A 26029-nucleotide genomic window follows, 5' to 3' on the forward strand; every position below is an offset into this window, starting at 1 on the left:
TACACCACTGTATGTTTTACTACTGTGATATCACACAGGCAGACTGTCGTAGTGAGTGGTATCTTGGTTTAAAAACACAGAGGCAAGCGTTTGTGCAGCTGAATTCTGAGGTTGAATTGTTTATGCGTTTCGGTTTCATCTGGCATGGTTGCGCTTGTATCAATGAACTGTGTTAGTTTTTGTATCTAATTAGAGATATCAATAGTTCACTTTGGAACTAGTATTTATTTTAGACATTTTCTCGTCTATTTGAACCCTCGTTCCTCTTTTTTCCCAATGTAATCACTAATGTAGTGGCCGCTCCTTAGTACACAGGGTTTGACGAGACATTGTTCCTCATCACAGTCCAAAGCATCTTTGAAGGATCACTCGCCTTCCGTTTTCTCTCCGTAGTTCCACCCTGTGCTCTACATGCCGTTCATCGCTACTCCTTCCTGTCTCTCTAGATGCGGTCCAGGCCGCATCCGTGCAGCTGGAGCTGCGGGATCTGTCGGCGAGGACGGGGCTGAGGGAGCGAAGCCGCCTCCTTCTGGGGCCGTTCTCCAGCAGCGCCTCCCTGGAGGCCCGCTGGTGTCGGCACAGTGGCAGCCCTGGATCCGAGCCCGGCCCCCCGAAGCTGCTGCTGGACCTGAAGGGAGGCCTGCTGCAGGTCTGTATACCTGTGACATCAATTCAGCATCCTGAGTCGCAGCATTTCTCAACCCGGCACAGCTAAAGTCTCTAGAGGTTTCGGGTCAGATCAGCACCGCTAAACCGGAGTTGGATTGAGTGTCTTGCTCAAGGACACTTAAACTGCTCTCTTGCAGCTGGAGTGATGGCAGTAGGAACTGCATGCTGTAATTCCACTGTATATTTGAGTCACCTCTGCCGGTTAAGTGGTGGAATATTAAAAGGCTATTTTTAGCGGTTGGGGTTTTATCCTATGTGTGCCTATTTTCCTGTGAGAAGTTACATAATGGTCCACACTGAAAAGTCCCCTTTTTTCAATGTGACTAACTGAGCACATTATTACTAATGTATTATTCCACATTACTTCTTCGGGGGGGAAGCCCCTAACCCCCTCCCCCCATTCTCAATGGCTCGCTTAATGCTTTTATTGCGTGCCCATTAGCAGAAACATGACTCGTAACTCCACACTTAATATGCAATCATACATTTCCCACTGTAAATATTGGCGTGTGTGGTGTTTCAATCAAGTGCTGAGCAGAAAAACCACCGGAATTCCTTCCGATTCCTTTCTTCTCGTGCTCTCTCTCCAAAAAAACCTGGGGAGAAGAAAAAAAAAATCCCCAAATGTTCCTGTTTTTAGAGTTTAGTCATAACCCACCCTTGCAAGCTAGTGAGTAGCGGGCAAGCAGGCAGCTCCACGTGTGAAGAGTTTTTGACTCAGAGATTCCGGGTCCTCGGTCCAAACCCCAGGCCGACTGGCTTTGATGGAGCACGGGGAAGGGGAATGCCGCGGGTAAGGGAGGAGGATGTGAGGTTGTGTTGGGCAATGCGAGGCAGGACATGAAGGGCTGATGACGAGGGTAACCCTGTCCACCTCTCTTCCTGTTTTGGAGAAGGATGTTAAATTATCGTAACCGTGCGTATTCATGCATCAGCTGTGAGTCTGCGTCACTGTCTAGCTTTCTGTCTTATCCACGCTCTTTAAGTGGACTTGCTGGTCCCTCCCGACCACCTCACCGTCTCTACCTCTTCTGTCTCGACAGGTCTTCTGGGGCCAGGAACACCTGAGCTGCCTGAAGCTGGTGGAGGAGCACCTAAGGGTGTACCTCAACCTCCAGAAAGGTGCAGATACAGATCCGGCTGAGAGCCGTTCCAAGGGCAAAGCCTGCCACATCCAGCCCCCTCCTTCCCCGGGCTCTCTCTCCCCTCGGACGGAGCACAGCTCAGATGACCTGCGCACGGGGCATTTTCAATTCATCCAGGACTCAGGTGAATGTTCGTAGAGTGGCAAAGGGGCTGATAGTGTAGCGAGGCTGGAATCAAGGTAAATCCTGTTTCTAGTGACGGGATTGCCTCGTGGAACTTTGCATTCCTCATAAACGGCACCTCACTCGGTGTTCTGCAGAATTCCAGACTGATTTAACAGCTTGTATTCCTAGCAGTCGTTGCAAACAGACAGAAAGTATTATCCAACACTCTTTACCTGGATATACGGTTTCCCTGCTATTTCTTAACAAGGTTTTCAAAATGGCTGGAACCGTGGTAAGCACGAGTCCCTGAATCCACAGGAAAGACGGTAACCACGGTCATTCTAACCGGAGTTGGTGCTCAAGTTCACTTCACAAGAGCTAACTCAAAGTTCAGTTCACACATTCAAATGAACTCGTTCACATTCATTTCTTCAGTTTCTTTCTTCTTCTTTTCTTCTAAACTGGTCAGAAGCTCTTAATCAGTCTTTCTGACTTATTTTCAGCTTCATGACCAGCACCACCAGGCTCAGGGAGAGCTTCATACCACGGGCCGTACAACCTTTGAACTCTAGATCTCCTGAACATCACACTTTACACCAATATACTGTCACTTTACCTCTTTACACCTCTGTGTGTGTGTGTGTGTGTGTGTGTGTGTGTGTACATATTTTATTTACTGACACAGATTTTCATATTGCTTTTACTTGTGTGATTTTCCTTTCTTGATATCAGCCTACATATTGAATGAACATTCAGTGGGGAACCTTAGTTTCAAGAGCTAACGACACCATATGATAACGGACAGGACACTGGTCTAAATAACTTGCACAGATATAAAAGAAAACAGACGTGAGTCGAGCGCACAGAACTGTATCCGCAAATGGAAACGCGTCCTCGCGAGGGAGCATTTCTGCTCCGCGTGCGCAAATGTGGATTTGCCAGCACAATGCTGTAACAAGCTCGACCCTCACTACGCCGCTCGCTGGTCAAGTTGACTTTTCAGACTTTGGCGGTGGGGACGCACAGATGGTGGCCAATTGTCTGTCTCTGCCCCCTTCATTGCACTAGCCATGCCGGACACGCAGTGCGTGAGCATCATAATCTGTTCCGAAAATGTACGTTAATCTCACCCTTATAATTTGCAAGCGTAATACGTTCAGTTCATCGAAAACATTAAAGCATGTTAAAGAGCGTGTTCATGCACGACACTGTTGGTACAAACTTTGAAAAAAAGGAACCTTTGTGCCAAAGTGAGATGTCACTTAAGATACACATGGGCTTAAATCAAAGTCAGATCAAAGCCCTCTGTGGAAAGAAGTTTCATCGGACATGTCTGCCTGGTTCCACTCTGAGTAACATGCTGTTTATTCCCCCTCTTTGTGCTCTGTGTGTGCTGTCCTCTGTGTGCAAACACACACACACACACAGGAACATTATACACAGAGGATCAAACTTGTCTCTGGCTGTAGACCAGCCGTCCACTCTGTCAGCTGTGGTTGAGTCTTTGTTTGTTGCACTGTTCCACTGCTCTTTGATGCGTTTAATATGCTGGCTGGAGCAGGAGAACGTACAGTAGTGAACTAGAACAGAGAGCACAATCTGTCTGCAACATGTTGTCAGCGGTCAGGAGAAAACCAGGGCCCTCGGTGGAGAACAGCGAGTGGCCCCCGGGGGCCCGACACAGGGATGGATGGGAGAGTTGGACGGAGGAGGAGATGAAAGATGGATTGAGAGACGGGTAGAGGGGAGTCTTCTGTCTCCCGTCTCTCACTTCAAGCCAACCCCGATGAAAGTAAAACCTCATGAAAGTGTCTGTTTTTTTCTTCTTTCATTCGCCCTGTTTTTCCTCAAAAGAACAATAATGCCGTTCCACCCTCAAGTGGGCAGCTCACCGCTTTCACATGAAGGAAAAAAAAATTGCCACGGACAGCTTTTGCTGACTTGCAGTGTTTGTTCCTCCGGGGGCCAAACAAAGCAGCAGTTCTCCGCTCCACTGTTTTTTTCAAATAAACATTTTTCCAAAGGACTTGAATCCCAAACAGCAGCCACGACTTAAGTCAAACACCACTCAGGGGTTCAGACCCAGCGTTGTCCAGCTTTTGCAGGTGCTTGCCGGGGTTTAATCGATGGCTGTTTACTCCATAGCGAAAATGTTTACTCAGCCACTTTGTTTATACACGGCTTCTTACGCATATAAACATTCTGAAAGCGTGGAAACATCTACAGCACTTCTTTTGGGAGATATTATTTTTGGGAGGGTTCGGATTCCGTAGTAGAACATCACAGCATCAAAGTTAAACACAAGTCAAAGTCAGGTTGTTGTTGTTGTTGTTTTTTGGCACATCAGATCAATTTCATAATGTTAAAAGAATGACACACTGTTGTTCATCCCACATTTTTCTTACCTCCTAAAGCATATGTAAATGTTCAAGGAAGCCGGTTAAGCCTTTAGAACAGGCTTTTTCTTCTGGAATCCTGTGTAGTAGTTTAGTGCAGTAAACTCGTAATCTGCTAAAGGATTTCTTCCAGTTTATCCTCTGCTTCGTCAGTCAGCTATGGTGTTTTATCTTCTACTCCTCTGTTCTGCGTTTCCTTCCATTAACTATATTCCCTCAGCCTCTCACCGTGTGTTTTCCCTCTCTTTTTAAATGTCTTCCTGTAAAGCACAGTCTCAGCTTTGCTTTTCGATCACTGACAGATTCAAGTGAAGTTATTCTGATGGTTGTATTCATTTTGTGGCAGCTTCCCAGAGACTGCCGGGGCCCCATGAGGTGGTGTTCTACAGCGAGACGGAGGACAGCCCGGGGGTGATGCTGTGGAGGTACCCCGAACCCCGGGTCCTCACCTTCGTCAGGATAACTCCCGTCCCTTTCAACACCACGGAGGACCCTGAGATCAGCACTGCCGACCTGGGGGACACCCTGCAGGTAGGGGCCGACACACATGCGTGTATCTCTTAATTAGAAAAATATGTTGACGTTATACTCTCAACATATCTATATTGGGTCAATTCATTGTTATATTAATCAGGAATTCAATAAATAATATTTAGAATAATCAATAAATTAGTCTTTAGAATAATCAGAAAAAAATAATTGATTGTTCTTTTATTTATAAAATAAAATGGTTTTGATTAAGCCCTACTTCCAGGTGCTGTCTATCTTCTCTTTTCATTCCTCCATCACTACCAATGTTCTAAAGACCCTACCCAAACATAAACACACAGCATATTGTGAATAAATGTGGAAAACTCTAAGGAAAGGAAGCCTACTACTGTATAAAGAAGGCGAAAGAGACTCCACTCATCTCTCACTGCTCCCTGCTTAACATCACCTGCAATGAAAGAGAAATAAACTGTCTTGGAGTTGGGCTGGGGTCCATTTATAATTCCCATGACATGAGTCATGAGAACTTCCATTCCCTCCGTGTTATTGAATGACTGAGACCCCCGCTGACTCTTCAAACATGTACTACATGGTCAGACAGCTGTGGAAGTCATCGTGCATGCTCCGGTGTGAATAGCCAGGTGTCTCTAACCCCAGATGAGGTTATAATTTGGCAGAGCATAGCAGCTACTGAGTCTACAGGGCCTCAGCGGGGGACAGGACAACCCACTTTTCCCCCTATCACTCATCCTCGGCCTCTCTATCCCCCGCCTCACTTTCCAGCTTATCGTCCTCGAAGGCGAGCTGAATCCCAAATCCCGTTCTCTGGCCTCCTCCTCCTCTGTAATCTTTCTCTTTTTTTTCTCTTTTTTCCTGCAGCTATTTTTAGGTCAAACGCCCTGACACTGTTATAAGCTACAAGTCACTCCGTGTCCTCTTATTTATTGACCATGCAATTAGGAATGGCATTTCTGGTAATACAATATACAAAACATGTTTTTTGTCATCCTGTTAGCTACGCTTAACCCAGTCCTGTTCCTGAACTAATGCATTGTTCCTGTTCTTTTTCCTGCTCATATAAAGTTTCACAGCTTGTTTTGGTTATGTTTAGTCAGATATTATTTTAATTTCTGCAGTTATTGAGGTTTCTAGAAATTCTTTGTGGCAAAAAGTCTTCAAAAGTCACGTAGAAGCAGAAGCTGAGGATCAGTCCTCCAGCAACTCCTCGTGAAATGCAATGCAAGGATAGCTAACAAATGTATTAGAATAAGAGGATGTGATAAATACACAGATATGACTCCAGCAGTACATTATTGCATTGACTGATAAGAACTTGATATAAAAGCTAGTTGGTCAACGTTCTATATCTCTTTTAATTAAAAATTCTCTGTAAATACTGTGAAAGTATCCAAATGCTCAATCCACAGAGAAATAGAAACAGTTTGTAATCAGAAACTGGGCTGTCATGAAACAGGGGTTGTGATGTCATAACTACACAGTCACTGCTAGAAGTGATGCTAATCTGTGTTGTTGACACGTGAGTGCAGGTACGCTGTGAATGGGGGGGGACAGCACGGCTACAGAAGACCGGAAACACCCACCACTCAGAACGGGGAAGCGGGTCTTAAAGAGATAGGCGCTCTGTCTTGTGTATTCAGACAGACAGTGTGAGAAAAATTGTGTTTTTTTAACATTAAATCATGTAAACACGTTCTAGTAGGAACCCCAAAATACAAGTATGAACCTGAAAATGTATATGTCCCTTTAAATTATAGACTTTACTCTAATGCAATTTTTCCTTGACTAGCCACTACTTATGATGTATAGTATTTATCCCATATTTATTTCATAATGTTATTCCCAGCCGTTATTGCTTTTGTTTTTACCTTTGTCGTGGTGAAATGTGGCCCTGGAGACACCTGCTGCAGCGAGAACTACCACAGAAGAGGTTTTGGTGTTTATATGTCTTTCTGTCTGTCTCTGGGACAGATTTTGTCACCACAATTGCGTCACAAAATGCAGTCATGGAGGTGTGTAATTGATGGTGGGGTCAGAAGCAGGGGGGTAAGAAGTGAGGAAGGGGCCATTTTGATTTGGTGTCGCAGCTGGTGTGAACCCGTCACAAGAAGTTATGACTGAAATCAATGAGGGTAGTTTTATTTAATTTCCAGCCCATTAATAAGGACTTATTAATTACATTTTTAAGCCTCGGGGTTAGGTTCCTTTTCTCTCTGCTTCCTCCATCTGCAGCAGAAGTTTCCCATCTCCACACATCCTCCCCTTTATCTCTCCGATTCTTTCCCAGACTCCCACAATCATTTCACCTACAGCGCAGATGTTTTCTTCTCGTCCGTTTATGTCGGCCCAGGAGAGACGGGACACTGGAAGGTGCTGCAGATGTCTGGCTTCCCGGCGAGGCCCCACAGCTGTAAAGTCTGTAATGAGCGAAACTCCAAAGCCTCTCGCTGATTGGCCACATATTGAGTTACAGTGGAGAGCGGAGGGAGATGATGTGTGTGACGAAGGGAGGGCGAGAGGAAGAGGCGGTGGGAGACAGAGTTAAGGGTGGTTAATGGGAGAAGATGGACAGGAAGGAGAAGAATGGAGATAGATGGTCACAGATGGAGGTGGTGTCTTTCACCAGCTGATTGAACGAGAGCTCGGTGAAGGCCCGACAGCAGATGAAACAAGTGTTGTTCACATGAGTCACATGTCTGTCGTTCACTTAGACAGCGGCCATCAAATGTGAGCTAGCGTGGGTGCCGGCATGTATTTCTGCATCTGTACTTCCATCTCTGTGACCGCTGGACGAATTTGCGTGAGTGTGTTGCGCAGCGAGAACCGGCGGTTGACGAGCATGTGGTTTCCTCATCATCTGCTCTGCTCCTCGTGTCATCTGGCGCGGTCCTGTCTCCTCTGACAAGTCTGTTAAAAGGAATCAGGTGATGAAACTTCCACGGTGGGGAGGTGATGAAAGGAGGAGGCTCCGAGCACCCGGCTATTACTGAAACCACTTGGTGTGGGGATGAGATGCAGCGGGGGCCAGAGAACAGCAAGGAATGCTAAGTCAATGGAAGCCATTGTTATTGACGGCTAAGAAAAGTCTCTTACAAGTTTTAATAAAAGAGAACTAGAATCCACCTTTAAGGAGTGACTGTCCTAATTCTGTAGCTTGTGTTTGTGTGACACCCACATAAAGTCTCATCCATGCCGGTAACTTGGACCATTAATTTAGTTTATCTGAAAACCGGTTTAAATGCATTTAGTCAAGACTTCTAAAAACACAGCATCACGTATCATGTGCTGTTTTGAAAGGAGTGATTGTCAAGTAACTATAAGACATTGGGTCAGTTTACTGATATGTTACAGTCCTCCTTACCTCGTGTTTTAATCCAAACAAAATACTAAAACCAGAGAGAAATCCAGTGACTTAAAAAGGAAATGCAGCCATAAAACAACAAAAGAAAAAAACAGTAATGTCTCAGTTCCAAAGGAATTTTCATTTACTTCACATCCAGGCTATGCAGAGAGACAGAGGAGGGGAGAGGGGGGGAGAGGGGGGGAGAGGGGGGCAGTCATAATTTCTCAGGCCTCTAAAATTACCATGTGGCCACACGGAGATGAAGGCTGATAGATTTTGAGAAATGGAAAGTGAGAGGCATAGGGAAAGAAAAAGAAACACGGAGGGAAAGAGAGAGAGAGGGCCGTGTGGCGTCGAGCTGTCTTGTCGTTCCTCTCCGTCGGCTCTACGGCCGTTTACCGGCAGGTGGATGGCGAGGAGGACAAGGTGACCGGAATAAAAGTGGCTGCTCTTCACATTTTCTCCATCTTTTCATTCTATTCCTCCTCCTTTTCTCTCTCGCTCCCCGTCTCCACCCAGCTGAATAGATGGAAGGTGGGCTTGGTAGAGGGGGGGGTTGTTGCTCTGAGCCATGCTGCTCGCTTGTCCCCCCGGAGCAGATCATATTAACATTTTATAAAATCAAGATTTCCTGCATTTAAATAGTTGTGGTTTCCCAACTGGTTCCAGTGTATCGGAGGGGGAATTCAAACCTTCTTCCATTACTCAAAGTCAAATTGCACTGCACTGTTACACACAGTAGAAGGGGAACCATGTCAGAGTGATTGGGTTTGGGAGGTGGGGGGGGGCGGGCAGCCACAGGTTCCTGCCCGTAGAGGGCCCAAGTGATGATGAGGGGATAGAAGGTGACTCATTCTCACCTTCTCACCGCCGTGTGGTCCGGCCCTGTGAATCATAAGCAGGTGTCCTCACTGCTCCTTTTTTCCGTCTGTCTCTCTCGCTCGATTCTCTGCCTCTCTGCGGGGCTCTGAAAGCCTGAGAAACCGGGAGTGAACACAGGAGCTGGTGATTCAGCCTGACGCCGGCTCAGAGGAGGAGGAGGAGGAGGAGGAGGAGGAGGAGGAGGAGGAGGAGGAGGAGGAGGAGGAGGAGGAGGAGGAGGAGGTACAGTTTGTTAAAGTGGAGTTCAGCCTCCACTTGTAGTCATTTGCTTTTTTTACCAATACTAGCTTTTTTCCAATATCCAAATAAATGTGATCATTCCTTTGCTGCCCAAAAATCGCAAACATCACACCATCTGCTCCCCTGCTGTTGCTTTTTCGTACGGCACTGTGGGATAGGCTTTCATGTCCCGGCAGGGCCCGCGACCGATATCATAAAAGCTCTGTGGCCTGAGATGAACCGGCAACCTTTGAGTCATAACCGCTTCTGCAGCTGCTGTTGCTGCCATTGTCGTTATCATGAGAATCGCAGGTCCACCCTCCGCTTCACATCCTTGTTTCACGTCCCTTTTTTATCTCCTTTGCAGGGAGTTAGAATCGGAGGGGAGTCTGTGGGTGATTCACTTCAGAGCGGACCCCACAAAAGAGCGTATTTTAGCCTGGATCACTGTTATTTTAGGGGGACAGCGCTCAAGCAGACCTGCGTTATTCACAGCTCATGCACTATAAAAATACGAGACTGTCCGTGTGGTTAATTTGATCTGGAGCTTTTACACCTCATCCACCAAAAACGTTGGCATTGTAGAGTAAAAGGAAGAAGAAAAAGTGGAGCGTGAAGATCTCGGCGTGGGATTTTCCGCTCTGATTAACGTTAACCTATATTAGCCCACCTGAGACAGCATAGCGGGAGTCGTTTTCAGAACAATTTTCATTACATCTCCTGAGTAAACATTTGCTCAAGCCGACGTCAATTCAATTTGTCCGCCGGCTGATAAGAGGTAGCTAGCAGTGGATTTTTCGGACACATAGGCATCAGTGGAATAACAGAAGACCTAATAGCAGTGTTGATATTGTTAATAGGAGCAATGGCAGACGAGGCTGTGGGTGTCGGCGGCCGCAGCCTCGGATGGGAGCTTGGGGAGTCTTCAGTTGCACGGACATGTTTAAACTTCAGCAGCGATTGCACCTGGGTCCATCACGGAAATTGAAATCATTTCTGTGTTGTGTATTTGCTTTAGTTTTGCCTGCCTTCAGTTAACCCTTTTTTTTGAGAGAGAGAGAGAGAGCGACTGTGATTGGTCAATCAGTCCCAGAGAAGTAACTCCATGCAGAGAAGTATGTTGCGGTTTGGCAGAAACAGGGTCCGGGTGACAGGGATGGAAATCAGATGTGTGTGTACACAATGCTGCCAACAGTCCTGGATTTGAATGCATTCGTAAAATGTTTTTGAATATTGAAAGCACTCGACAAGTCCTTAACGTTAGCTTTCCGGGCCTTTTGAACCACCTCCAAAGTGGAACCTTGACTCCAAAAACATCAAGATAGCATGTAAGATAAGCCCTGGGCTGATGTTTTGTCTCGAGGCCTAGCTGCCAGTCTTCTGCTTGAGGGGAACACAGATTGCACCCCTTTAGCCAAAGGGGAATGTCAGCTATTCGGGGTTACGTGTTGTTTATCAGATAAGGTACACACACAATCAGGCAGCGGAAACCGACGCTGCCCGGACTGTATCACGCACTCACATACATGCGCACACCTGTGTATACACACGTGTATACATGCGTATTGTCTTTCATACGCTCAATTATACGTGGACACGTATACACAATCTGTTTGACATATACACAGGTGCCTTCTCCTCCCAGAAGCCATTGCCAGACGTCCAACTCAAACGTAGCAAAGAAATCGTATTTTGGTTTTTTTTCTTTTTCCAACATTATAATCTTTATTTTTTTGTTGCGAGCTGGTTATCAATTTCATCTCCACACTTCCTCCAAGGCCAAAGTCAAAGGGAACATGACGCACATTCAGCCATGCAAATGTATTCCACTGTACCATATATGCACCTCACATATTCGTTTCTGCATGCCGTCATGTGTATAGAATATCACAGGTGAAAAAAAAACCCACCCTCTCTGTTTAGCAACGCGGTTCTGGGAATCGTCCGCTGAGATTCAGTGAGTTTCCGCTCCGGTGGCTCAGTGTGTCGGGGTTGCGGGTGCACCACTCTTGTCGAGTACAATTATGAGCAGCGGATTCCAGGAAAACCTGTGTGGCATTTCATACATGATGTAAGCTCACGGTTACCTCATGCATTCCTCCCCTAACAGTAAGCCGCACCCACCGTGCATACGAAACAACACACACACATTTTGTGAGCACAAAGCTTCTCACACACAGTCTTGTTGCCGGTTCCATGGGGTTCGGTAAGCGCCCGGGGAGCATCGGTACCTCCGGTAAACAATTGGATTGTCACAGACGCATGTGCTCAGACAAATGCCCTCACTCACCCATAAACAGCACACACACACACACACACTGGCATCCTGCAGGTGTGCTGCTAAAAGCTCCCTGCCACCACTGATCCATCAGAGTTGCGCAGGTGGCCAAGGGAACCCGAGAACCCGCTTTTAGTTCACACAGGAGCACCAGACACATTTATGCTAATTTTGGCACGATATGTGAGTAACGAGTTGAGCCCTACCAGTCATTCACATGAGCTGATTGTTATTCAGTGTGAGAAACAGCTCAGAAACTTCAATGCTAATGGATGTCTCATAGCATACAGTTGGCCCGGGGTTTAGTCATGCAGATGTAGTTGTCGTCTCGCTGCGTTGGTGGTCTGCTGTTGTTGTTTTTTTCCAGACTACATGAGAAATTATAGATTGGTTTGTCTGAAGTGAGTAAAATTCAAGGTTGTAATGCAGACACCATTAAAAAGAATAAGTCGCTTGCTCATTCCTTCTCCGAGCCGGGGGATTCCCCGTGTCCTGAAAGGGTCAGTAAACTATCGATGATAAATGATCAGCAGACCACTGCTTGATGCTTTATGTGTAACTGGGGGGATCTACAGGACTGAAAGAGTACCTGTTGTGCAATAACAAAGCCTCACAGAAACATCTGATGCGTAATCAGGGTCACACCGAGGAGCTTACAATGCTCTGCTTATGCGGTCTGGATGCAAAGGTTCAAGTGATGACTAAGTGGGAGATTCATCTGTACGATGTTGTCATCTGATGGAGCAAAGCCACCACCTTAAGAGAACTATCTGATCCATCGGTAGAAATTTGGTAGCATCAATTCTACAACAAAACCATACAGGCATATATATATATATATATATATATATATTTATATATATATATATATATATATATATTCGACAGCAACAATCTGAGGTTTGTGTTTCAGTTGAACATTTGATGAAGTAGTCGCAGAGCTCGGAGTAACCCAATAATGCCACCCAAAGAGATGTAAAGAAGCGCCTCAGTGTCTTTGGGTTCTCAAAAAGTCTCATTCGCGTTTCCTCCAAGCTCTTTCAGAGAGAAAACTAATATCTGACTCCTGTGTGATTTCATCCAAGTGAATACTGTGATTTATCCATTAATGACTGGCGAGCAGAGGTGTGTGTCTCTATGCGGTGGAGGAGAGGGTTCGTTTGAGCCACAGGTATTTAAGGAGGATTTGCATGAGCAACAGCACAAGGATGAGGTGTTACAGTATCCTCTTTGACTTTTTCCATCATGTTTGCTCAGCAAATGAAAAACGGGCTAGAATAAACAGCAGTGAACTTCCTTTTAGACTTGTCTTTTTCTTTTAGTCCCTGCCTTTAGGCAGTCAGTACAATTTTTCTTGCATAAGCAGATGTAAGAGGGCCGCAAGCCGTTTTTTCATTTCAGCTTTATACTTTTCACACAAAACGAGTGTCTTTTGTGATTTATGACGTGTGAAATGGTATAACGTCTTAAAGGAGGGAATCAGAGAGTCAGTGTCTGGGCATGTAGTTCATTACCCTGAAAGGAGTAATATGTATTTGTTCTGCATTCGAATAAAAACGACTAGACCCATGTTATATATTTTGTTGGGTTGTGTACTACTGACATTATCTCAACTTTTTCAAAGATTTTCCAACTATATGACTGTATAAATCTTTAATTTGAATCCAAGTAATGGTGTGTCTCATTTGGTTGCCTGTAAATGGCGTCATATCGTCTTTACATGTGTCAGTGTTGTTGTTGTCTAAGTACAAACCACATTTTTACAATACACCTTGTAGATTTTGGCCGTTTTTCTATGTTTTGAACAGTCATATGACGTCTGGACCTCACAGCCCTCTCCGGGACATTCTTTTTCCGACTAACAGCACCAGAGAAACACTTTGGGGACATCTAGCGGTGAGGTTGCAGATTACCACCAACTGAAACTTTTCCTGCATGCTAAGCATGTAGGAGAACTACTGTGTGGCCCTATGTATATATGTAGATTTAAACGGCTAATTCCAAGGTAATGCTACACACTGTTCCTTCAACATGAAACTGCTTTGTTCAGTGTATCTGAGACCTCTGTGGTGCAAACCTCCTAAACTCTGAAGGAATCTTAACCAGGAGAGGCCAATGCTGGTAGAGCATGACCCCACGCTACTTCACGGCATAACCAATAGCAAATGACATATTGTGCATTAAAGGAAGCTTCAATCTGAGTTGAAGATCACTACCGTGATTAACAGAGATGCATACAAACCTGAATGAGATACATATTTTGGGGGCTGCTTTTGGAAGCTGTTCACTGTGTTTTTTCCTTTCAGGTACCGTGCAGCCTGGAGTACTGGGACGAGCTCCAGCAGGCCTTCGTTCCGTTCCGGGAGTTCAGCCTCTCGGAGAGCAGCGCCTGCCAGCTGCCACTGCCCAGCCTCAGCCTCACCGACCAGCAGAAGGAGCTGGTGGCCTCAGACCTGTGGAGGATAGTCCTCAACAACAACGGAGAGGGAGGTGATGAGCAGAGGTGTGTGTGGGGGGGGGGGGGGGCAAACCTGCGTTTTATTTAGCTGTTTCTCTGTGCTCTGACGTATTTGTATGCATTATGTGTGCCGTCCAGTGATAGAGAAAGCAGAGAGAGAGAGAGAGAGAGAGAGAGAAAGCACACACAGAGGCCGCCGAGCACAAAGAGCCAGCAATGTGTCCCTCGCCCCACATCTGGCGTGCAGAAGCAGGGAGCGGGCTTGGAAGGCGTTCAGATCGGCCTAATGAGATTTCCCAGCACACCAAGTGCCTGTCAGGGCCCATCCGGATTCCTTCCTGCTTACCTTGAGTGTATCTAATCGAGGGGGAAGCTCAGGGGGAAGCGAGAGGAGCGGAGAACCCCCTTTTGGGTTGGCTCATGAGTTCTCAGGTTTGGCCTGGGTTGGGCCGGGCTGAGCTGGGATGGGTTGGACCGGTTGGTTCAAGCCTACCAAGCGCTCCCAACTCCTCAACGGGGCTTTTACTCCCCTCTTCCAGCTACCACTGCTTCCTCTCTTCATCTCTCTCACGTCTCACCCCGTCACATCTTCCGTGCTTCGCCCATTTTTCATTTCTCTCATTCCCCATTCCTTCCTCATCTTAATTTACTCTTTTTTCTGTCTCTCTCTCTCTCTCCCCCCTTTTTACTTCCTCTCAGGATTTCAGGAACTTTTTAGTGGAAGAGAATTGCCAAGCCCACATTCTGTGTGGCTTAGAGAGCTCTAGAGGAGCAGAGAGGGAGGAATAAGAAAACATGTAAGAGAAGAAACAGAGAAAAAAGTACCAGCAGTACCAGATACAGTGTAAAGCAAAATATACATCTGCGTTGCATTACAATCATAGCCCAAACACTACATTTCCTTTATGTTTAAATTATTTGTCTTTTTTGATCAAAACTGAGTCCCCTTCCCCTTACTCGCCCGTTTCATCTGCCTTACTTTAGTTTCCAGCAAGAAAAAAAAAACTTGGCTGCCCTGCCAACTGGAAGTAATGAAAATTGTCAACATATGATGCTTATCTTTTTTAAGGAGCACTCTGCTGCTCCAGCGTTTCTCGGGTCCTGAGCGTTTCCTGCTGAAGTTTTTTTTTTTACGTTGGATCATGGTAGCAGCAAATTACAGAGCAAATGGTCATTCACTTCAATTACCTTCCATTCCACATCATCAACCATGACATGCAATTAATGTTCACGGAGAGGCTCTCCTGGAAGCTGCGGCAGTAATAATGTACCTAAACTCACAGGCTGGGACAGCAAGGAGGCCCGCTTCAGACTGTTGTCTCTTCTCATTCCCCCTTTTGTCTGAATAATTGCGGCGTTTATCTCCACTGTAGATTTGTGATGAGGATGTCGCGCAATTTGTAACTCGCCGGGCAAGAGACAAAAGCGTTCAGCTACAAACGAGGATCAGACTATTTTAATTAGTGGGTAGAATTGTTTGTGTCCGTGATTCCACAGCTGTGCCTGGTGCTTTTGATATTTCAGAACAAATTTGATAGAAAATCAATAACCGTTTGCTAGTTTTTCCCCTTGAAACTGTCCAATCTGAATCACAGTCGTACATTACTCCTTTCTCCTCCTTTATTGTTTTCATATGAAATAATGTCATGTTCACAGAGTGCATTCGGTTCATACGTTTTCTTTATTTCTCTGCACTTAGAGTGGTTTTAGCATTCTGTTGTGGTTTTTACAGTCAGTCACACCACTGAATCTGTTCCTGTCTGCTGCGTCTCATCTTCCCCCTCCAGTTCGGATAGTGAGTCCGGGTCCCAGCTGCCCTGCGATCAGTTGGTCTCCCCGATCGCGTTGGCGGCCTGCACCCGCGTGGACTCCTGCTTCGCACCCTGGTTTGTCCCCTCCTTGGGCGTGTCCCTTCAACTTGCACAGCTGGACATTCACCTCTGCCACCATCTAGAACAGCTGGGCACAGGTAGGACACGGAACACGCAGTTCTTCTGAGTTTGAAGATAAAGATCAGTCGGGCTGCACCAAATGGTTCAAAGCTTCGCTCATGACATTACAATACATTCGTATTCTAAAACATTTGAATGCCGACCAGCTTTTTTTTAAACGGTTACAGATAAAGACTAGGCTACACTAATTGTTAGTAGGCTTTACTGGGTCTGATTCTTTGAATATAAAAAAAAGACATTCGGTACAGCCTTAAAAATAAGTACATTTAAAAAAAACGTAAGAATTGGATCTTTTGACAGTTGTGCCATGTGATCATTCCAGTCTCTTAATGCGGATGCTGTGTCTCACTCTGCTCTCAGTCCCACCTAGACAGCTTCGTCCCTTCCTGCCAGACAGGAAGTTGCCTCAGGAGCAGGAGTTCATGGTGAGCGGCGCCCGGGAGCCGCGGGTCTTCCTGCGCCAGTGGAGCAGCGGGCCACGTCAGTGTCAGGAGTTCAGCTTCTCCACCCAGCTGGACTGCAAGCTGCTGGAGTACCGAAACCTGACACACCTCCAGCTCCTCCAGCCTTGTGTACTGCAGGTAGAGCTCAGCTATTCGTGATAGTTTATCTGCCTGGATGTTTAGGATTCAAAGCACTGATCAGGGAATGTGAAAATGAGATGTCATTTAGATGTTTTAATTTGTTTATTTGTGCATGTGTTTCAGGGCCAGGCTGCAGCCACATGCTGCCCTCAGAACACCACACTGGATGTGAATGTGTTTGTGGACCCGGTGTTCCTCAATATCAGCCAGTATGCCATACACACCGTGGACACTGCCCTGCACAGCTGGCAACAGGTAACAGAGAGATACCTTTATGTACACTTAATATTCAAACACACTCCATAGAACACAATAAAGTATGAGCTCCATGGACTGACATGCAAAAACTAAGTCAATTGATAGTGATAGATTATCGATATTGCTTTCAGAGCATTTGAATCATTCCACCTTATACAGGCCCTGAGGGTGGAAGTTGTCCTTCAATTTATTTATTTATTTACCCATATCAGAAGCAAAATAGTTGATTTCTTACATGGCAATGTACAAAGGCAATTTCTTGCAACTTTTCACTGCTGCCTGGCAGTGTTGTAGTTAAGACCAGCTGCTGTAAACAAAAGCCATGTCATGAGTCTATCGAGACTGAGACAAAACCAAGACTTTGAGGGGTTGAGACTGAGTCATGACCAAGACCAGACCACTGCGGGTCCCACATTGCTTGACACTTACAATAAAATGTGGAACAATAGGCAATCCTTAAATTGATCTCAAAGACCCACATTCCCATAAAAACACCCAGAGAAAACAGCTGAAGATTCCTTTTTCATTCTCCTCTTTTATCGCCATTTCTTATGCTGTGTGTTTGTATATGTACAAGTGCACCATGAGAATTTTCTTGATATGATAATCAAAAAGCATTGCAGAGTTGAATCTTATGTTTGGGAATTTCCATTTTTAATCACTGTAATAATGTTACTCAACAGAGTTCTCTTTGTCTGAGACGAGATGAGACCAACACCTTGAAAATGTGCTCTTGAAACCAGTCTCAAATACTCCAACACCGCTGCTTGGTGACGTGCATTTGAAGTGACCAAAGTAATCAGTGCTATGGTGACTTAGGTAGCAAAGTATTGGAGGATAACTTATTTACTTGTACTAGCATACAGCTATTATATTTGGATCCAGGGGCTAGTGAATCCATAGAAGAAATACGTAGAACATATATGTACCCTTTGAGAATAAACAGAAAGAATGTCTTTTCTCCCAGATGGAGCATCGGCTAAACAAACTCACAACAAAGTGGATTTCATGAGAATGGTTTGGGGTCGTATGCCAGCGGTGATAAAACATTGCCTTTCACTTCGCCGTGAGCTCTGACTACAGTGCACCCGAGCTTCTAGTCCTTTGGTCCTCGTCATCTCTCAGTTCCCAGCTCTCAGCACTGCCTCTGGTAGCCAGGGTATATTCCTGTGTGAAGTGATGCCCATGAAAACACGGTAAAACTTGAGTGCTGACACCTGCCAAGACTTCATCTGGCCCTAGTCCTCCACCCATTTGTCTACTTGCTCACACAAACACACACCCTGGCCTCTCTGGCTTTGTGTGCCCTATCATGGCTCAGCTCAGCTCAGCTGCGGCTCTGCTGACTCATACGCTGGCCCCCGGAGACGTTGAAGTACTCGCATGGTTTTTGCATGCATGCAGACTCCCACTGCCAGGTGAGAGACATGATTACTGGTGTTTTTCTAAGAGCAGCTGTGTTCTTTTACCTGTGGAAAATAAAATGAAACAAGCTGTGTAGGAAATCTACTATAAAATGATTGTCTGGCTCGCAGTTTAATCCCTTTGTTTTCACATCGGTGGCATCATTGACTCATCAAAAGCTCATACTGGCCGCGTTGGATGATCGGGCATAATTGACCCTTGGCTTCATCATTGCATCATGTAGGGCATGCTAGCGAATGTTCCCTATTTCTGCTGGTTAATTTAGCCATAAATAAGACTTTGGAAGCGCTGGTGGTGTTGTAATGAATGGTCATATTGCCGCTTTACTGGAGTGTTTTGGACGTGCTGGTATCCATGGTGGGCTTTACACAACAAGCCAAGCATGATTAGTTGGGACATTAGTTGGTTGTTTGCTTTTTGCCAAAGCTTTTACTGATACTGATTGGGTGATACGTTTGGCTTTTTTGAACGCCGTCTTTGCCCAGTATCTGGAGACACAGAATAGAGGTTAACAATACTCACGCATACAAACACAGGCAGAATACCTTTCTTCACAAACACAAGCCCCTGAAGGGTGTGTTTACATGTCCACCAGTATATGGGATTGAGTTATAAAATGATTAAGCGGGCTGTATTGTCTTGATTGGTCTAAACAGCAGTAGCCTTGTAACTTGTACAGAGCCTTTTAACTCGCTCCAGCCTTTACCATTTTGCTGCACACAAAACACACTATAATTATAAGGCAAATGTGCTGCATGTGGGTTTAGTAGTTATGGAGTAAGGGGAAGAGAGGGGTCAAGTACAAAAGGCAGATTTTATTTTTTTAAGAAAACACACTTCATAAATATTTTCGTCCACCTCAGAGAAGGTTGCGAACACTTAATATTGTTTCCTTTTTGGTGTTTTCGCTGAAACAAAATCTCGTGAGTGGTGAAAAAAACCTTGGGTGCGATTAAGCCCAAATCCGTCTGGCGGTGAGGTGGATGTAAAGGACCGCTCCGGTGAAGCTAAAATGCATCTTTTGATCTGATGGAGGCTTGCATTCCTGACACACTCATGCGCACACATTGTCCATGCATAGAAAAAACTTGATCCTAATTGAAGACGTAATCAGAAGCAGTTGGAAATGTTAACAGGCCCCGTCCTTCCGCAACAGAAGGATGTATCCCAACGTTTGTAATTGTTTCAGTGATTTTCATGTTTCCTGGTGTCAAGGCTGGCAGCCAGGCCTGTTGTGATGTGGCCCGTAGGGTCAGCATTGAACCGTGGAGAAGATTCCTCAACTACCACACAATCGAAACCTCACAACCCAGACATGGTCATACCAGACCACCACAACCAGAACAGCTGGAGCACTTCCAGATGCAGAGCAATAAATAGATAGAAAAGAGCCTGTTTGGTGTATGGTTGCAATTTATTCTCATATAGCCCTGATAAGTTATGATATACAGTTGTAGTCATGGTAACATGGACTTCTCTTGTGCCCATGATAACATCCCCGAGGTACTTCTGACAGTCATAAGTACACATGCCAAATGTCTTGTCATTTATATTGACATGAATGTATATTCAATCTATTATGATACTCGGCATGTTCCCAAGCCGGCGGGCCCTCCTCCTCTTTCTTGCCTCTCCTGCAGCGCTTCCCTTGAGCTCCAACCGCCAATCAAGTCCTCGTAGATCAGTTCAAAACTGAGATTGGATGTAGCTCAGGAGGTTCAGTGGATCGTCCACTAACAACAGGGTCAGAGGTTTGATCCCTAGGTTCTCCTGTCCTTGAAAAAGATGCTGAACCCCAAGTTGCTCCCAACGGGCAGGCCAGCGTCATCGGCATGCGAGTTTGTGAAGAGGTTAAGAAGAGGCCAATTGTTAAGCGCTGTGTCCGTTGAGTTAGAAAAGCTCTACATAAGTGCAGTCCATTCACCATTTACCTTTCAAATTAAGCTTGAATTATGCTGTTATATGTAAAACTGAAGGAAGAGTAAGGTCAAAGTCAATCTCGGAACCCATCGCCTATCACTCAGACGACGGATGAGCCCCTGGGGAAGAAGCTATATTTCTGAGCCGACTTGCTTTTCCATGAGCTGCTTGTTGTTTACAGTCCGATTAGCAACTTGAGATGCGAGACTGGAGTTGGTGTTGGGAGCGACGTGTAAGACCGGGTTGTTTCACCATTGGCCAGTTTACAAGCTGATTTTAAATCAATGAAAAGTCAAGTCAATGTCAGAAGATAGCCGGTGGTTCTTACATTGCATTTCAGCCAATGCGGTCAACCTCTTTTGCTCTCCATGTGGACTTTTTACCTGCTCAAACGAGATTGGTTAATACTATTCTGACTACAAATCAAAATCATGTCCTGTTGTTTGCATATGAGTGCAGTATTTGTTTATAGCGCTACGGTAAAACTGCAGTTCTACATGTTCAGAGGGTTTCTAGGTTCAAAAGAGAAGAAGGAAAAAGAATTCTTTCAAAAAGGTTGTTTGTTTTTGCCTCTTCTCCTCGCTCGATAGCCCCATATGGCCCTAACCACTCTAACCTCAGGCCTCCATTTTCAATTCTCGGTCCCTAGCCCCACTTTCAATCTTTGCCCCCCCGGCCCCTAACCCCAGGGAAGTGGCTTTGGTGGAGAGCCACACAAAAGCCCAGTAGTATTTACACACTGCTTTCTCACAGAACGTTCACAGGCTGCGTACATGTGCAATTGAGACAACAGGAATTTTCCTCCTGTCCTTTGCAACCGGAAAGAAAGTGATAGAGAGATCAAGTTCCTGTTTGTGGCAGATGTGTGGGCGAGGGTCATCTACAGCAGAACATAGAGGTGATTGTAGATCTGATTATTGTTTCATTATGTCCCTTTTTACTGGTTTCACTATCTCCTCCATGGCGTCTTGTTTCATGAGTATTTCTTTTGACTGGCTGTCATTATTTACAATCGGTCTTCCAGACATTTTACTGTACCTTGCCATTTAATATATGTGCCACACTGCCATGCAGATCTGGGCTTGACTCTGTGAAAACGTAACAGTATCCGGCTGGATTAGCGAAATGGATCCTTTGATTCGCAGTAGGAGCGCGTCTGGAGGAGAAGCTGTCATCTCAAGCTCTTTAACAAGGAAGACGTGTTGACTGTTTAAATATCTTTGTCCTAATATTTGTCCACTTAAAGTCCCTGGATAGACGGAGAGTTATCATGATTACAGCAGGGAGCTTTTCTGACTTGCGTATCGCATTGCCTCGTGAATCGGAGCAGAAAGGCGATACCATCAAAGAGCGGGATTAGCGATGGCATCTTCGGGATGGCAGCAGGAAGTTTGTAAATCGCAGGGTCAGATTCGAATGGGAGCGCAGATAATGTTTTGCTATAAAACTGGAAATGGATTTGTACCCACTGTCGCAGCTGTCCCGTCTATATTTTGCTCTCTCTTACCCCTTTCTCTCTCTCTCATCTATCATCAAGCCTTCCTTTTTAATAGTGTACATTTTCCCATCCGTTTTCAATAGCATCAACAACCCCAAGACCCTGAACGTGCTTGGCAGTCAAACCCTGAGCTTTTACTGCCAGCTTCTCTTAACCATCAACCCCCTGCCATTTAAAAGTACACAGCGGGCTGGGGTCCCTCTTTGTTAGGATAGCGGAGTAGTTATTGAGAAGCTGTCTGAGCCACAGTCATGTGCCTCGAGAGTCGGGGAGGGGTGTGCGGGAGAGATCCCATCAAGGCCTGAGAGCCTCTGGAAGGAGCTCAAGTAAAACTCACACATGCACTTGCGCCCACGCACTCGCCATCCAACTCGCATGCAAACTGTGCGCTGTTTTGAAATTTGTGTACTTGAATTCCTGTTAGAGGAGACTCGACACACTCATCTCTCCCTGTTAAACCGGCGTTTTTCAAGAGCAGGCCCCAGTGAGCTCTTGCTCTCGCATGCGAGGTGACGTATGAGCGGACAGCGTTCCCTGTGCGACTTCGCATGACTCTAGTTTTCTGTGAGGCTTTCTCATTGACCCCATTGCTGCAGTAGGGCCGGACTTCACCATATTGTTTTTCTCCCTAACAAACCACAATATTTTGATGACTGTTGCTAACAGGAATGCCTGCTAAGTGTCCCACTTTGCACCGAGCATTGAGAAAATGCACAAACGAACCAAGCTGCCATTTGAAATGAGTTGACATCTCATACCTTATTTATCTCACGGACAAAATGTTGCTTCTTTAAGAAGGAAAAAACAAAGTTGAGTTTTGGTCAAGAGAGAGGCCTCCTGGAGGTTTTATGTGGGACCAGGGGTGGATCTGGCCCCAAAAGCCAGGTCTAAATCTGCGTCAGCCTGGATAGCTGTCAGACTGTGTGTGATTCACTCCCCTGTTGAGCTTGTGTTGCTCCCACGGGTGACATTAGTCATCTCTTTCTCCTACTGACTGAAAGCTGCACTACTGAGATCTGCATCTTTACGATTGACGATACATGCATTGACACCTGTAAATGTGCTTATACACACACACACACACACACACACACACACACACACACACACTGCATTGTACACTCACCATAAACATACACACCTGGAAGTATTTGCTTTTATTCACAAGCTCTCTTTCTCATTTCTCGCTGCTTCTTTCTCCTTTATCCATCCATCCATTAAATGCCCCCCCCCCCCCCCCCCCCCCCCTTTTCTCTCTCAGAGTGGGAACCCGGAGGCTGAGGAGCTGGTCTTCAGCCACTATGTGATCTGTAACGACACCCACGAGACGCTACGCTTTGGCCAGGTGGACACAGATGAGAATGTGCTGCTGGCCAGCCTCCACAGCCACCAGTACAGCTGGAGATCCCACAAGTCCCCTCAGGTAGCACACACACACACACACACACACACACACACACACACACACACACACACAGGGTCTGGGAAATATCTGAAATGATCCTCAGCCCTGTGTTTTTTGTTTGACTTTTGAATGCACAGACATATGCATGCTCTCACACACACACACACAGTACAGTATATCCAGAAACACATTAGCACCCTTAATATATGTACATGGAACACAGACAAGCACACACATTCACATATACAATTTGTTAACTCTCTATTCTTTTAAATAAGGGTTATAACATAGAAGAAGTGAACGTAGTCACCGTGATGTCACCCATTGGTTTGTAGAAGCCCCAAGTTCTGCATTTCAGCCGTCGCCATCTTTTTTTTTTGCGACCAGAAGTGACACGAAAGGGTGGAACTAACTGCATGCTGAATAAGACGTTTTAGGCAACCAAAATGTTCAAATTAACTGTGAAAGGGTTAAAGTTCAAAGACGAAACACAGATAACTCTGGTAGAGACCTGTCAATCACAGTAAGCCCGCCCTAAAACATACTCTGCTTTATGGTCTGTTTGGACCATCATTTACTAAATGAACGTCATGCTGTATTGAAGAAGACTTGAAACTAGAGATTGAGACCATAAACTCATGTTTACAATGTTTACTGAGGTAATAAATCAAGAGAGAAGTAGAGTCATTTTCTCATAGACTTCTATACAATCAGAGGAGTCGCCCCCTGGTGGACACTAGAGAGAATGCTGAATTAAGGTACTTTCTCATAGGCTTGCCTTTGTAAAACCAGGGGTTGCCTCCTGTTATTCCTGAAGGGCTGAGGTTCTACCCAAAACCATTTGTTTCTGAAGAACCTTTTCTTGATGAGGTTTTTCACGGGTTCTTTGTGAGACTGACTAAGGATGCCACTAAGAACCCTTTTCATCCAAAGAACCCTTTTTGGAAGAAAGAGTTTTTCAAGGATTGTTGAAATCATGGGTGTTAAAATATCCTTTCAGTCCTCATCCTCCAAAAACTGTGATAGTGAACCATGATGGTGGGAGGCGCTGCATCACATCAGCATCAGCCCTTTAGGAGCCTCATGGGAACCCTGGGTGGGTTATAGATGAAACCCTTGGAATATAAAAGGGTTCTCGGGGGACGAAGAACCCTTTATAGTTCTAGTTAGCACCTTATTTTCCAAGAGTGTAGAGTGTTAGCACAAGCATTACAGACATATAAACATAATGCACACATGGCACCTACAACCTACAAACACACACACACATTGTGGACCATACGATGTGTGTACCTGGATACACATGTACTAAATGTGTGCACACGCACACATCCGGTAAATATATAAAGAAATCCATTAGTGCTGGGCGGTTTGACCAAAAATGTATATCACGGTATTTTGCCTAACTTTGGCGATACCACGGTATTCTTTTAGAACTCATACACCTCACCATGAGTTCAAGTGTGTGGATAAGAAATACTTTGATCTCAAGGTTTTACAGCACTGGTTTGGGAATGCAGTCCTTTTAGCATTTTAAATTGGTAAAATCGACCACAGATATTTTACTTTCACATATGGATTCTCATGAGATCTGCCCTATGATGTCTTTCATTGTCTCTCCTCCCTGTGTCACGGTGTGGGTACATCTCACTGGAGTAAGGAAACGTATCAAAATACCCTTATCTGATTGGCTAAACTGCATCACGTGACGTGATTTACAACGCATTGGCCTGTGTTTTTCCTGCGCTGCTGAACAAGTGGCGTAAATGCTGGAAAGGAGCGTGAATACCTCCGCTGCTTTAAGGCAAAGGCCCGCGAACCACTGAAAACGGGTCCGCGACTACCCACCAGTTGAGAATCTGTTCTACAGGATCGTGACGAGCGGTGAACAGCTGTTTGTGTGGCATGTCTTCCGTCTCTTCCGGTTTCCTTCACCTACATTCCCCTGGGTCCTAAGCCCCTCCAAGTACAGCTTCGTATCACCCTCTACGTACCAACGTACATTTATAACAAATACCACACATATTACACGTAATCAGCGTTGCATATGTGTCAAACTCTATCGGTGCATCTCCGGTCTGTCTATGTTCATCCTGCATCGCTGTTCTGTAATGTAACGTTACTGGAGGACGGAGCCTCTCCCAGCTGTTAGCAGACTGTTGTGCTAGCAGGCGAGTGAGCTGTACCCAGCATGCAGTTTATAAATATTATAAGTTTATAAATGTACAATTATTAGTGTTACAAATTGTTTATGTGTCACAGACTGTTGTGTTGTGGTGTTTTGCTCTGTTAAAGAGCGTTAGTTGTGGGTTGTTAATTGTTATAAAGTTATGACCATGAGTAGGGATCCGTCTCAATACAGATAAGGTAACTAGCTCCACAGCTATGGTTTTTGGTGGCGAATATCATCTTTAGCAGCCTGTTGAAGACTGTCAGCAATGTTCTGGCTATGCACCGGTATGACGGTATGTGAAAATTCATATCGTACGGGAAATTGAAACCGGTATACCGGCCCAGCAATAAAAATCCATACTCATTGACTTGAGCATACACACTCTGCCCACAGGCTCACAGAGCGTGCAGCCACTATCTGTATGTTTCTGTCAGCGCGCTCAGACAGTGCCCTGACAGCATTGTTAAAGAAGATTGATTATATTTAACCCTTTGTGGTTTTGAGGTTGAGCGGAGGGTGGGCCGGCGATCTGTGGCATATGTGTGTGTGTTTGGTGCGCACATGTTTCAGGACCCCCACGTGTTCCACTGCGAGTGTGAGAAAGTCGAGCTTGAGAAAAGACATGGACATAATTGCTCGCAGTAAGTCAAGTAAGTCAAGTTGTATTAATCATCAGCCATGGTTAATCTGTGCTCTTACCTCACTCCTTACACACACACACACACACACACACATACACAAACCCACACTTGGAGAGTGGCAATCTGGCACAGCGAATACCACATCTCCTTTTACCAGTGAGTCAAAATGAC

The 26029-nt window shown here is 45.4% G+C and overlaps 1 protein-coding gene across 2 annotated transcripts in view; it reads left to right on the forward strand.

Annotated features, from left to right (window-relative positions):
• The window catches only part of vps13b (vacuolar protein sorting 13 homolog B), a 339886-nt gene that overhangs the window by 264759 nt on the left and 49098 nt on the right, over nucleotides 1-26029 (forward strand). For both annotated transcript variants that reach the window (XM_079164264.1, XM_079164265.1), the window contains exons 39-46: nucleotides 447-649; nucleotides 1713-1938; nucleotides 4662-4846; nucleotides 13851-14047; nucleotides 15790-15971; nucleotides 16315-16535; nucleotides 16662-16793; nucleotides 22901-23062. In XM_079164264.1, the coding sequence (XP_079020390.1) occupies nucleotides 447-649; nucleotides 1713-1938; nucleotides 4662-4846; nucleotides 13851-14047; nucleotides 15790-15971; nucleotides 16315-16535; nucleotides 16662-16793; nucleotides 22901-23062 (1508 nt within the window). The remainder of the gene's footprint in view (nucleotides 1-446; nucleotides 650-1712; nucleotides 1939-4661; nucleotides 4847-13850; nucleotides 14048-15789; nucleotides 15972-16314; nucleotides 16536-16661; nucleotides 16794-22900; nucleotides 23063-26029) is intronic.

Source organism: Pholis gunnellus (genome assembly GCF_910591455.1).
Source record: "Pholis gunnellus genome assembly, chromosome: 8".
Lineage (NCBI taxonomy): Eukaryota > Metazoa > Chordata > Actinopteri > Perciformes > Pholidae > Pholis > Pholis gunnellus.